Source organism: Muntiacus reevesi, chromosome 15 (assembly GCF_963930625.1).
Source record: "Muntiacus reevesi chromosome 15, mMunRee1.1, whole genome shotgun sequence".
NCBI classification, from domain to species: Eukaryota; Metazoa; Chordata; class Mammalia; order Artiodactyla; family Cervidae; genus Muntiacus; species Muntiacus reevesi.
In genome coordinates this window covers 51,431,998-51,446,710 of record NC_089263.1, presented here as the reverse complement: position 1 = coordinate 51,446,710, position 14,713 = coordinate 51,431,998, and the positions used below count along the sequence as shown (strand labels likewise).

Below are 14,713 nucleotides of genomic sequence, written 5' to 3'. Positions count from 1 at the left end.
AGGGATGATAGAGTTAGAAATGTTAGATAATGCACAGTGGCAGTGCACAGTAACCATTTCAGAATACAGATAACATCTTCACCAACTATGTGAAGTGGGATAAGATTTTTTAAGGCATACCTCTCTAGGGGTGGCCCATCAAATTACTGTTTTAAAGTTATTTGGTATGGTATGGTTAGGCTGCTAACTTTACGTTGGGTTCCTTTGTTTCCTTTTATTTTCAAATTTTTGTTTTTAAGGTTTAATTTTGCTTTATAGTTATGTAAAATACTACCTTAATTCCACAGTCACATCTATAAAAATGGGATATGTTCAAAGATTGTAGCTTTATCTCTGTCCCCTTCACTCTGTTCTCTCCTTCCTCTGTTAGGTAACCTTTTAAAAAATATACCACGTTATATTTCCTTAAAAAAAAAATAAGTGGGTATATATATTTGTAGCCCCCCCTTTCTTAAATAAATAGTGGCATACTGTACACATATTTCTCTTTCATGCTTGGATCAGGAAGACCCTGCAGAGTAGTATATACAGTTTCCTCCCTCCCATTCACAGCTGCGTAGTATTCCATTGTGTGGATGTGCAATAGGTTTCTTTCAACCACCCTTTTGTTGGTGGGCATTAGAGCTTAAAATTCTTGCTTTGTTGCCTCTTAGTCTCTCAAATACAAAAGTCAAAAGCATAAGGTATTATTCATTTGCTTTTACAAATAGACCTGTAATTATTAACCTTATGCATTTGTCTTTTTATATTTTTTTACCAGTGTATTTTTTGATAATTTCTTAGAAGTAGAATTGTTGGATTAATGAGTAAATGCAAATGTAATTTTGCTAAATTTTCCAGGTCTATTTCCAGAGGTCTCTATCATTCAGCATCCCCACAGGGATGGATGAATGTGCCTGTTTCTCATAGCCTCACCAAAAGTATATTGTCAGGAAAGCATTGTTTTTAATAACTCCATATAGTTTTGTGTGTGTGTGTGTGTGTGTGATATTTTCTTTAATTAAGTACAAAGACTTTTCCAATCACGTCACATGGAGATCATTTTATCCATGCTCTGTTTGGCTGTCAGTCTTTTGTCTCTCTCCTCAGCAGTGGTAAAGCAAATACCCTTTCCACGGGGAAGAGAGATCCATGGTTTGTTGCCTTTGCCAATAATGAAGATGTTTGAGAGCCAAGTGGCAAAGTTGTTGCCGTTGGCATCTTTCACATGAACTACATCTGAAGAACCTGGATGTCTCTCCCGGTTGGTAATCACACCTGTTCTTTTCAGGTTAGCACCTCCCGTCACCATGCACAGGTTACTAGTGTCAAATTTGATGAAACCAGTAATCTTGTCCATCTCCAAGGCAATTTGAATGCTGTCCTTCACTTCGATGAGGGGATCAGGGTAAAGGACGGTGGGGGCATCATGGGTCACCAGATGAAGGATTCCTTTTGTTCCCACAAAGATCTTTCTCATTTTGCACAACTTACGCTTGGCCTCCTCAGGTGTAATATGATGAAGAGCAAAGTGACCCTTCGTGTGATAGATCAAACAAAAAGTCTCTCCAGTCTAATAATGCTGATGACATCCATAAAATCAGCAGGGTATATGGCTGATTCATGTCATGTCAATGTATGACAAAACCCACTGAAATGTTGTAAAGTGATTGGCCTCCAACTAATAAAATAATATTAAAAAAAAAAAAAAAAAAAAAAAAAAAAATCAGCAGGGTAGGTTATATTGGTGCAACTTTGCCATTGATCTAAATGAAACGCTGTTGCAAATCTTCTTTACTTCATCTCCTGTTAGGGCATACTTAAGTCTGTTCTTAGGGAAATTATTAGGGGGAAGCGTTCCCTCAGCTTGTGGGGACCAGTAGATGGACGAGGGGCAAACACACCAGTCAGTTTATCCAGCATCCAGTGCTTTGGAGCTGCTACGGGCTCCAGGTGCTTCTTGGGACCTCTAGCCGTGGCTGTGCTGGGCAGAAAAAGAGGCCTCCATATAGTTTTAATTCATTTGACTACAAATGAAGTTGAACAGTTTTTCATATACTTAAGAACCATATATTTTTTAACCTTCTGTTCATTTCTTTAGACTATTTTTTCTATAGTGCTAGAGTATTTTAGGAATGTTTTATTTATTGATGTTGCATCTTTATATATGTTATAAAGATTTTTCTCAATCTTATCCACATTTTTTTCTTTGCTTATGGGTTTTTTAACTATTCAAAGTTTTTTAATGTAATTAATCTGACCTGTCTTTTCACTTGTACCATAGTTAGGAAACTGTTCTTCAATCTCAAGTTATAGAGAAATTCGCTCCATTTTATTCAAATACATGTATATTTTCATTTTTTCCATTTATACCTCAGATCCATTAGGAATTTATCTTGACATAGATATGTGGAAGGGATCTAATTTTATCTTTTTTTCTTGAGGCTATTCTGTTATCTCAACATGTTTATTTAAAAGTCACACTTTTCATCACTGATTTTGAAATGCTGGCTTTATCATAAGCTAAATTTTCCTATGTTGATTTATCTATTTCTGTATTTTCTATTCTTCTCCACTGATTTGTTTCTCCAAACCAAGCATTCTATTTAATCCACAACAGATTTTACAAATGAGAATGTTCAAGTTTAGAGTAAGTAATTTGCTTGAAGTCTACAGCTACTAAGTAGTCAAATGTTGACTTGAACCCACTCATCTCTCTGGCCCTGAAATTCACACTTTGACTCACTGTTCTTTTCTGTTTTCCATGGTACTTACCTTTCATTATGCACAAGGTTGTTGATAAGATAAATGAAACTGTGTTAAAGCTGACAAAAGTCAGATTTTGAAGTTTAAGAATTCTTGCTTCTGTGAGCTATTTTTAGCCATTATGGGTAAATAAGAACCAAGTATAGTCACAATTGTAATACAGTTTTGAAGGAGGTACAGTTATAATTTGCAGTAATTTTTAAGTAGTTACACTTGTGTTGGAAATATTTTAACTGATTTTAAAACATTAATGTGCATAAGAATGCTAACACATTCTTAAAACACAAATTGCTGCTCCTTCCTCTCTGTAGTTTCTGAATCCTGAGGTTAGGTGTGTGCTTGGACACAAGAATTTGCATTTTAGCAGATCCTAGGTGATACTGATGCTGCTGGTGCAAGGATCATATTTTGGGAACCATTGTTTTAAAGCTTCCTCTTTTTAAAGTTCTGTGAACTTCTCTAAAGTCAAATTTCTTGAGCGACAGAAGTCAATCTAAAGTGTTAAAAATTATGTGTTATGACAAATCTTCAATGTAATTCACTTTAAGTTCCCTATATTTATTTGTTCTTTAAAAGTTCATAGTTCAAATCATTATGGTTCTAAGAGTATAATCTTTTAAACTTTATTCTCAGTAGTTCTTAAAGGGAGTGGACATCATGTCATTTGTATCCAGTCCAATGATAGAAATGTGTATGGGTGTTTTTTACAAAGTCACCTTTACCAGTATCCTTCCTTTGAGTGGTTTTTAAAACTTTGATTTTTTTTTTTTATTATTTTGGAGAGAAAAAAAGGAGAAATACTGTCGGGAGCCATTATGGGAGGTCCCGCCCGTGACGAGGTCATGAAGAAAATACCGGCGGGCAAGACCGTCCGGGACCCCATCCATGACGAGGTCATGAGGAGAAAACCTGACAGGCAAGGCCGTCTAGGATTAGGGACCCTCCAGGTTGGCCTTAGCCTCTACCCTACCCTATATCCTCCCACCTTTTCTACTGTTGTTCTTATTTGCCCTGCTGCGGATTCTTGTGTTGCTTGCCGAGAGCTCTCCTGCTCCACTTTCACTGAATAAAGACCAACTTAAAAGCTAATTAATAAATCTCCTGGACACTGGTACCCTATGAAGGGGCCAGGGATGAAGGAAATGCTTCAATTCAAACCCTTTTGCTGGCATTCTGGCTTGTGTGATAAATGTGTGCTCTCATTGCACAAAATGCTCATGATTGTTCTAAACATCCTAAGCACAGTACGCTAACAAAAGAAACTATTAAGCATAGGTCCCTCTGCGGGGTGAGAAAAGCCCCACAAATATTATAGCCACATATACGCCTAATAGAAAATAGTTTAGATAGAGATTAGCTGGTGACTTCTTGCAGGTAATTAACTTTTGGACTAAGAGCCTGTTTTGTGCCATATCTGCTGTTTTTGCAATCCTTTGCATTTCTGTTCTGTGAAAATGTAATCCTATCTAGTTCCCTTGGAGATGACACCTAATAGAAAGGAAATAGATTAACCACAAAAAAGACAGGGTCAGCTGCTGAAGTTGCTTAAAGTTGCACCAGGTGCAAACCATAAATTGTCAACAGGCCTGAAAGCCAAAAGATATTATACATAGAGATTAACAATTAAAAAGGCCCTAATAGGCACAAAGCCCTTTGGGGGGTGAGGAGGCCCTATTAGAAAATACAAAAAATATTGTTTTAAAAATGATTATTAGATCAACATTTGATTGATGTTAATGTGCTGAGGTTGTGCAGTGAGCACTATTGTTAATATAGTTAAAGATCTAGTAAAATAAGAATTTAGCCCTAGTGTGAAAACAATAAGATAATTGTTAGTTTTAATCAAGAGTGCTAAACAGGGGCTGCCTCACCAGAGCCACAGTCTTTGTGTGCTAAACTTTTTAGATAAATTTAGCTGAGAATTTCTGCAAAAAGACTGACTTTTATGTTAACAGGATTGTATTTCTATTATGTTGCGACTTGCTGTACCATGAAACTGCCAATTTTCTGTTTTCTGCTAACCTCACGGCCAGAAGATAATGTACAAAAAATCTATGGGAAAAGACTCTCATAAACAAAAATATACAGAGCACACCTGGTTTCGTGAAGGACAAGCTGATATAATGTTAAACTAAGTCTGTATGCTTATCTGCCCCTTAGAAATGGACTGACTTAGGGTATAAAGGCTACGGTGAAAAAGCCAGACTCTGCTGCACATCCCGGTCTGGTCTCTCTCTCTCTCTCTCTCTCTCTCTCTCTCCCCCTAGCAGACTTGGCCCTATCAAGGCCGGTCCTACGTGTCTCTCTCTCGCCGGCGCCGTTCATCCTGAGGGTTCCCCTGGATCCTGCTGGGGCTGGACCCCGGCAAAATACTATAAAGGGTATAAGTATAGGGGAACTGCTTCAACATGGTATTCTGGTGACCTTGCATATATCCACATAGGCAAAAGCTTGGACTGTGGGACTGAAGCTTGTGAGCCTTGGAACACTTTATGATCCTCTTGGAACATGAGAGTAAGACGTTAAGGAACTGCTACAAGGCTACCTCCCACCTGCCTCTGTGTCTCCCCTGGAAGTCTGCCATGAAGCTGTTTCTCTTTACCTTCCTGGAGTGATGGGATTTCACTGGTGGCTCAGACAGTAAAGAATCTTCCTGCAATGCAGGAGACCTGGGTTCAACTCCTGGGTTGGGAAGACCCTCTGGAGAAGGAAATGGCAACCCACTCCAGTGTCCTTCCCTGGAGAATTCCATGGACAGAGAAGCCTGGCGGGCTACAGAGTCAGACACAGCTAAGCAACTAACACACACAAGTGTGATGAGGTGTGGGACTTTCGTGTCCCCTTTCACAAAGTAGAGCTGTGGGATGCAAAACTGCTGCATCCGCCCAGCCCCCTTTGTATGCATTTTTCTTTATGATGTGTGGGGCGGGAATCCAGGGAGCTTAGTCTGTTACTGTCTGTGAGTAATAAACTGTCTCAATATAAAAATGGCTTACTGTATATTTTCCGGTCAGATCAGTCAGACTTTGGCCTTGACCTGTGTGTATTTGTTCATTTGACAGTAAGTCAGCTTTGTTTTTTGGTGAGCATGAAAGGGAGTCACATGGGTTTAGCTGGCAAAAACTGAATATTCCTGAGGAAGATAATAATAAGTCGTATGTAACAGTCATCGGGTACTTGCTGCTTGCTGCTGCTGCTAAGTCACTTCAGTCGTGTCCGACTGTGTGGTCCCATAGACGGCAGCCCACCAGGCTCCCCCGTCCCTGGGATTCTCCAGGCAAGGACACTGGAGTGGGTTGCCATTTCCTTCTCCAATGCTTGAAAGTGAAAAGTGAAAGTGAAGTCGCTCAGTCATGTCCGACTCTTAGTGACCCCATGCACTGCAGCCCACCAGGCTCCCCCGTCCCTGGGATTCTCCAGGCAAGGACACTGGAGTGGGCTGTCATTTCCTTCTCCAGTGCATGAAAGTGAAAAGTGAAAGTGAAGTCACTAAGTCGTGTCCGACTCTTAGCGACCCCATGGACTGCAGCCAACCAGGCTCCTCCGTCCATGGGATTTTCCAGGCGAGAGTACTGGAGTGGGGTGCCAGTGCCTTCTCCATATCGGGTACTTAATGGCTACCATTTTGTGTGTGCTTTATAGGTGAAGAAACTGGGACTTTAAGATCACTTTCCTAAGGTCACATCGCTATGAAATAGCACAGAGAGTATTGTAACCCTAGGAGCCTGATTTCCAGAGCCCAGTTTCTTAAAATCATACCGTCCTGCATATCTGGATATGTGTCATATTTACACAAATGTATATCTTTTTGTGTTTTGCATGTGTACATATATGTGTTTATTTACAAATCAGTATTATGTTATACTTTCATATCATGTTAGTGGTAATTTGCCAGTCTTCAACTGGGTACACAAAAATTAGTTTAATTTTTGATTATTACTGTATGATTTCTTCTTATATTAAAAATGGATCCAACCAATAACTAATCAAATTATTTTGAGAATCAACAATTCTTTAACACTTCGTGTAGTCCAAGATGTCAGTGGTACGAAGTAGATTTCTTACCCAATAGTAAGAGATGGTACAGTGTAAAAAGCAGAGTAACTCTTAAGCAGACAATGGAAAAAAAAAAAAATCACTAGTAATAGCTTAATAATAGATAATATTTATCACAAGCTTACTAAATGATAGACACTATTCTAAGCCCTTCATATGTATAAACACATTTAATCCTCAGAACAATTCTGTATTATTGTTATTGAGTAACTTTCAACTGTTGATTTTTCACACAGCTCTCAGATTTCCTTTTTTTTTTTTTAAGAGGACTCCATACTCATAATACATGTCTTGAAGTTCTCTTCATCAGATGTTTTACTTTGCTTAGATCCCTTTTAAAGGATGGTACTCCAAATCTGTATTCCAGATATGGTCTGACATTTGCAGAGCCAAGTGGAATGTCTCCTCTCTAGTTCTATATATTATAGTTCTATCAATGCACATTAAACCTTCATAAGATTAGTGGGCTAAAATGTGCTAAAATTAAAATTCCCTAAACCTTTTAAGCACATACAACAGGTGAGTCTTTTCTCTCTTATTCTATACTTAGAAAGTTGTTCTGGAATCCACTATAGAATCTTAAAATTTATCCCTCTTAAATTTCTTCTTGTTAGATGTCAGGTCTTTTTGGATCCATGTTTTACTGGCTGATGGATTTGTTGTCCTCTGCAGCTTTGTATCATCTGCAAAGCTGAAGGGCTTGCCCCCAGTATCTTCATCTTGGCCTTACACCATACCAGCAGAAACCTCCCTCGAGGTAGACCTCATTCCATTAAGTAGTATACTGTAGTGTGGTTATGCAACCACATGCTAATTTAGCCAGCTGAACTAGCTTATTATACTTCTGGTTTGTTCTCAAAATTGTGAAAGCATTATAAAATTCATTACAAACATGTAGTTAAAGGTCATGTATTTTTCTGATCTGCAAGTCTTCTAAATACATAAAAAAAAAACCAAAACCCAAGATTCACCTGTGACATATTTTCTTATTAGCTCATCCATCCTAGTCTTAGAGATCCCTACATCATCTTCTCAGTATTCACAAATCAAATCCTTAATAATTTGTTTTATAGTGTTACCTAAAATTAATATTATCCTTTCCAGGATATTAGTAGAAATTGCTGTCTTTATTTTTTAAAATAGTCTTTAGTCCTGTGGCACTGGCCGTGATTCAGGGGTCTCATTCAGAGGTTCTTTTAAATATCATAGGACATAATTGTTTCGTCTGGGAGAGATATGAACTTATAAAGTAGCTAGATCTCCTTTTTTTCCTGCTTAATTTACTTTTTAAATGATTTTATTTTTTAGAATAGTTTTAGGTTCAGAGCAAAATTAAAGAACATACAGAGGGTTTCCCATTTATACTCTTCACAAGCACGTGCATACCTTCCCCCGTTATCCACATCCCCCACTTTAGTAGTGCATTTGTTTCAATAGATGAACTTATATTAACACATTATCCCCCAAAGTCCATAATTTACCTTAGGGTTCACTTTCAGTGTTGTATAGTCTATGGGTTGGGACAGGTGTATAATGATACATATCTACCATTATAGTGTTATATAGAGTAATTTCACTGCCCTAAAGGTCCTGAGTGCTTTGCCTATTCACCCTCCCTCCCGAAAACCCCTAGCAACCATTGATATTTTTACTGTCTTTATAGTTTTACCTTTTCCAGAATATCATATAATTGGAATCTTGCAGTATATAGCATTGTCAGGTTGGCTTCTTTTACTTGAGAAGACATTTTCTCTGTGTCTTTTTGGAGCTCGACAGCCTATTTCTTTTAGCACTGAATAAATAATATTCCACGGTCTTGGTGTAGCTTAGTTTATTAGTTATCCATTCACCTACTGAAGGACACCTTGGTTGCTGCCAAGTATTGGCACTTCAAAATAAAGTTGCTATAATCATCCATGTGCAAGTTTTTGTGTGGACATAAATTTTCAGTTCATTTGGGTAAATACCGAGGAAGGCGAATGCAGGATTGTATGGTAAGAGTATGTTTAGTTTTATAAGAAGCTATCAAAGTGTCTTCCTGGGTTGCTGTACACTTTTGGATTCCCCCTAGCCGTGAATGAAAGTTCCTTTTGCCCCATATTGTTCCTCACATTTGGTGTTCTCAGTGTTCTGGATTTTAACCATTCTAACCTCTTGCGAAGAGTTGACTCATTGGAAAGACCCTGATGCTGGGAGGGATTGGGGGCAGGAGGAGAAGGGGACGACAGAGGATGAGATGGCTGGATGGCATCACCGACTCGATGGACATGAGTTTGGGTGGACTCCGGGAGTTGGTGATGGACAGGGAGGCGTGGCGTGCTGTGATTCATGGGGTCGCCAACAGTTGGACACAACTGAGCGACTGAACTGAACTGAATAGGTGTGTGGTAGTATTTCACTGTTGTCTTAAAATGCAATTTCCTGATGACCCATGACATCTTTTCATCTGCTTACTTACTGCCTGTATCTTTTCTGGTGAGGTGTCTGTTAAGGTCTTTAATCCATTTCTTAATCAGGTTTAATTTTTAATTTAATTTTTTAAATTATTGTTTAATTTTTAAAGTTTAATTTTTTAAATTGTTTAATTTTTAAAGTTCTTCGTTTAATTGAATAATAGTTCTTTATCGGTTGTGTTTTTTCTCTACAGATATTTTCTCCCAGTGTGTGGCTTGACTTCTTATGCTCTTGACAATAATTTTCCCAAAGTAGAAGTTTTTGTGGTTTTTTTGTGTGTAAGTGAATGTATGTGTGTTTGTTTGTTTTTAATAGGGATGTCCATCTTACCATTCTTTCTTGTATGGATTGTACCTTGGTGTCATATCTAAAAATAATCATAGCCATACCCAAGGTCATCTAGAATTTACTCTTGAGTTATCTTCTAAGTGTTTTATAGTTTTGCATTTTACATTTAGGTCTGTGATCCATTTTGAGTTAATTTTTCTGAAGGATGTATGTAAGGTCTGTGTGTAATTTCATTTTTTAATTTGTGGATAACCATTCCACCACCATTTGTTGAAAGATCTCCATTGTATTGCCTTTATTGCTTTGCTAAATATCAGTCAACTATATTTATGTGGGTCTATTTCTAGACTGTTCTGTTCCATTGGTCTGTCTGCACTTTCACCGGTGCCATGCTGTCTTGATTACTATAGCTTTATAATAGTGCTTGAAATTGGGTAGTATCAGTCATTCGACTTTATTCTTCTTTTTCAATATTGAGGTGTCTATTCTGGGTATTTTGTCTCTCTGTGAAAACTTTAGAATCAGTTTGCAACATGCACAAAGTAACTTGCTGGAACTTTGATTGGGATTACATTGAATCTGTAGTGCAAGTCAGGAAGAATTGACATTTGATAATGTTGAGAGTCTTATCCATGAACATGGACCATCTCTCTGTTTATTTAGTTCTTTGATTTCTTTTATTAGAATTTTATACTTTTTCTCATATAGATCTTCTACATATTTTGTTAGATTTATATATAAGTATTTCAAATTTTAGGTGTTAATGTAAATGATAATATGTTTTAAATTTCAAATTTTACTTGTTCATTGCTGCTTTGTAGAAAAGTAATTGACTTTTGTATATTAACCTTTTATCTTGCAAACTTGCTATACTTGCTTACTAGTTCCAGTGTTTGGGGGTTTTTTGTTTTGTTTTGTTTTGGATTTTCTGCATAGACAATCATGTCATCTGTCAACAAAGACAGTTTTGTTTCTTTCTTTCCAATCAATATGCCTTTTATTTCCCTTTCTTGTCTCATTGTATTAACCAGGTGTCCTTTTTCATACCCTTCTCTTATTTTCTGTATCATTCAGTTTCCTGCTTGTTACTCACTTTTCATTCTGAATAACATCTCCTTTTTAAATCAGACAAATGAGAGTAGAAAGGGATATGTTTCACGAAACACCATTTTTAATTAATTGCATGTAAAGGAATTGAGTACCTAAATGTTTATAGACTTTCAGATGAAATTAATTTTGACTTAGCCTTTTGAAAATTTGAATTGGATAAAAAATGGGAGAGGAGAAATTTTATAGACAAAATCTGGCAAATGGTAAGAAAATATTTATATAGAGCTGTTGCAATTACATGAGCTTTATTGGAGTGAAAGGTCATTATGGAAAGAATGGAACTAGTGAAAGTAAGGATCATGAGAAGAGAATGAGACAAGTGCTGTATTCACAGCACTTCAGGTTTTGTGGAACTTTAAACTTTATAAAACCATTTTCATGTAACCTTCTGAGAAATATGGGTATATTCTTGTTTTATGGATGAAAGAGTTAATACTTGGGTTAAGAAATGTACCAATTCCGTATAATAGTATATGACCCAGTTAGGACTAAAACTCATTATCTTGTATTTCCAAGGGCACTGTTCTTCACTGATACTCTTACTTTTCTGTTGCCTCAGCATAGTGCCCTGTACTCATAATTCTTACAGTCTGTTGTGTTTTCATGTGCATTATCTAATTTGATCCTCAAAAACCTTGTGAGGTACATATAGTTCAGGTATTATTAACATTGGCCTTCCCAGGTTGTGCTAGTGGTAAAGAAACCTGCATGCCTTTGCCAGGAGACTTTCGAGATGTGGGTTCAATCTCTGGGTCAGGAAGATCTCCTGGAGAAGAGCATGGCAACCCACTCAGTATTCTCGAGAATCCCATGGACAGAGGAGCCTGGTGGGCTACAGTCCATAGGGTCTCAAAGAGTCGAACACGATTGAAGTGACTTTAGCAACCATTCATGCATTATTAATATTATGATCTCACTTTGATAAGGAAATGGAAGGTAAGGTAAAGTTGATGATGTGAAGTAGCCAGGACCACTTTCTTAATCCTATTGCTTATTTTCTGTGTCTACTCACCTTTCCTGTTGTTCATTTTTTTCTTTTTAGTCTAGATAATTAACTAGTTTTTTTCTATTAAATGAAGGCTTTAAAAAGAAGTTAAATAAGTTTAAGAGGTCAGTACTATAGTTAGTAAAAAGAACAGATCCAGATCTAAACATATGCCTTCTGGTTGCTGTTTTCTTAAAATATGCTGTTCTGGAATAAAGTACCTACTGGAAAACCAACAAATTTCTTGAGACTCATCTGTACCCTGATTGAGAATTATTCTCTTAGATGTATATAGGATTATTTGGAGAGGTCAGAAGTGGAGGTTGGTGATATCAGTTATAGTGTCATGTTAACAAAAATTTTTAGCATATGTAAAATTCAGATGAAACAAATGTGAAATGATGACATTCTTAGTGAAGATCAAAGTTTCAATATTTGAATATTTTCACTTTAAAATGCCCCAGGAATGAAGTGTTAGATTCTCCCCTGCCTACCAACATTCATATTATTTATTAATGTTCAGAATTTTGTAATTTATTTGATAATACTTTTAAAATAGGAACTGATCTGCTTTTTAAAAAAATATTATTATCCCTGAAACTTGTGTTTGAAGAGTGAATGAGATAGGAAAGAAACAGTTCTTATCGTGTAGATAAGAACTTATCTTATGTTCCTTTCATCTATTCTAAGCGGCTGCTATGAGCCATTCTGAAGTATTGGTGTCTTAGTTTCTTATGGCTACTATAACAAATTACCACAAACTCAGTTGCTTAAAATAACAGAACTTTATTCTCTTACAGTCGCAGAGGCCAAAAGTCTGAAATTAGTAACGCTGGACTGAAATAAGGTGTTGGCGGGGCTGTGCGCCCTCTGGAGGTTCCAGGGGAGAATGCGTGCCTCACCTCTTCCAGCTTCTGGTTGCTGCCAATGTTAATTGGTTTGTGACTGCATCTCTCCAATCTCTGCCTCTGTGGTCAGATTACCTTCTTTTCTTCTGTTTGTGTCAGATCTCCTTCTGCCTTCTTATAAAGTACATGTGATTGTACGTGGATAATCCAGGATAATGTCACCCTCTCAAAATCCTCAATCATGTCTACACAGTCTTTTTTTTTTTTTTTTTGCCATGTAAAGTACCATTCAAAGCTTCCAGGGATTAGGTTGGGATGTCTTTTGCCAGAGCATACCCCCAGAACAGCATACCCCAGTTCTTATTGTCTCTCACTTTTTCTTCATCTTTCCTGTCTCATCTTTTCTTTTCTCTTTATTTTTATTCTTTTTCATCTTCCAGAAGCACAGGGTCTCAGGTAGATGGAGTGGGTATGATCCAGACTTATCAGGAGTTGAGTAGGTATGGTCTAGATCAGTAAGTGAGCCTTATTGCCCTTATAGAATACCAGACTGTGTTCACATTAATTTTTTGTTGTCATCGAATCAGTTGACGGTAGTGGTATCTTTGTTAAATTCAGCATGCTTTTTCAAAATAATTATTGAATCTTTGGGTAAAGTATGTGAGTTAACATGAAATTACATTTCAGTTAAAGTATCTGTTGATTAGATTGGCAGACATTGATATCATTATTGAGAAAAATAGCCAAATAACTACAAGCATTGTTTGAAAATTAATTTTCCTTTAAGCAGTTTTTTTTTACTTCACAATTGTGTTTTGTTTCAGGGATAGCTCAGACTTGAATCTAATGAAGGGAAACAAAAGAGTTGGCAGAGTTCTGATTCAAAAGTCCATGTCAAGAGACTTTTATGATTTTGGAGCCTCTGTTTCCTAATATGTATAATAAAGGAGTTGAATCATTGTTAACATCCTTTCTATTAATAACTCTAAAAGCCTCTGGCTAGTATGTAGTATAAGATATTTAAAAACCAACAAACATGCAAATAAACAACAAATCTCATTTATTTTGTGCTACTTGAAAAAGGAATCATTTGTAAGGTTATTTTGAAATAGCTATTTGTGCCTTTTGTTTTTCTGTAGATGGACCACACATCCCCGACCTACATGCTTGCTAACTTAACCCACTTACATTCTGAACAACTCCTACAAGGCTTGAATCTTCTTCGTCAACATCACGAACTCTGTGACATCATTCTTCGAGTAGGTGATGTTAAAATTCATGCTCACAAAGTGGTACTTGCCAGCATCAGCCCATATTTCAAAGCTATGTTCACTGGAAACCTCTCTGAAAAAGAGAACAGTGAAGTTGAGTTTCAGTGCATTGATGAGACTGCTCTCCAGGCCATTGTGGAATATGCCTATACAGGGACTGTTTTTATTTCACAAGACACAGTTGAATCTCTCCTTCCAGCAGCAAACCTACTGCAGATAAAACTTGTCCTGAAAGAATGTTGCGCATTTCTTGAAAGCCAGCTTGACCCTGGGAATTGTATTGGAATTTCTCGTTTTGCAGAAACGTATGGTTGCCATGACCTTTATTTGGCAGCCACTAAATACATATGCCAGAATTTTGAGGCTGTTTGCCAGACTGAAGAGTTTTTTGAGCTCACTCATGCTGATTTGGATGAAATCGTTTCCAATGACTGTTTGAATGTAGCCACCGAAGAGACTGTTTTCTATGCACTTGAGGCTTGGATCAAGTATGATGTCCAAGAACGCCAGAAGTACTTAGCTCAGCTACTTAACAGTGTGCGATTACCATTGCTCAGTGTTAAGTTTCTCACTAGATTATATGAAGCAAATCATCTGATCCGTGACGATCGCACTTGTAAACATCTTTTGAATGAAGCTCTGAAGTACCACTTTATGCCCGAGCACAGACTGTCTCATCAGACAGTCTTGATGACACGACCTCGCTGTGCTCCCAAAGTACTTTGTGCAGTAGGAGGAAAATCTGGACTGTTTGCCTGTTTGGATAGGTAAATAGAAGGCTTTTAAAGGATGGATGTGACATGGGTTTGATCCCTGGGTCGGGAAGCTCCCCTGGAGAAGGAAATGGCAACCCACTCCAATATTCTTGCCTAGAAAATCCCATGGACAGTGAAGCCTGGAGGGCTGTGGTCTATAGCATCGCAAATAGTTGGACACGACTGAAGCGACTTAGCACA

The 14,713-nt window shown here is 37.4% G+C and overlaps 1 protein-coding gene and 1 pseudogene across 1 annotated transcript in view; one reads left to right on the top strand and one right to left on the bottom strand.

Moving 5' to 3' along the window:
* The window catches only part of KLHL28 (kelch like family member 28), a 32,640-nt gene that overhangs the window by 6,996 nt on the left and 10,931 nt on the right, over nucleotides 1–14,713 (top strand). Inside the window, exon 2 of the mRNA XM_065906253.1 lies at nucleotides 13,626–14,524. Coding sequence (XP_065762325.1) covers nucleotides 13,626–14,524 — 899 coding nt within the window. The remainder of the gene's footprint in view (nucleotides 1–13,625; nucleotides 14,525–14,713) is intronic.
* Nucleotides 1,028–3,632, bottom strand: LOC136146981 (small ribosomal subunit protein eS4, X isoform-like; annotated as a pseudogene).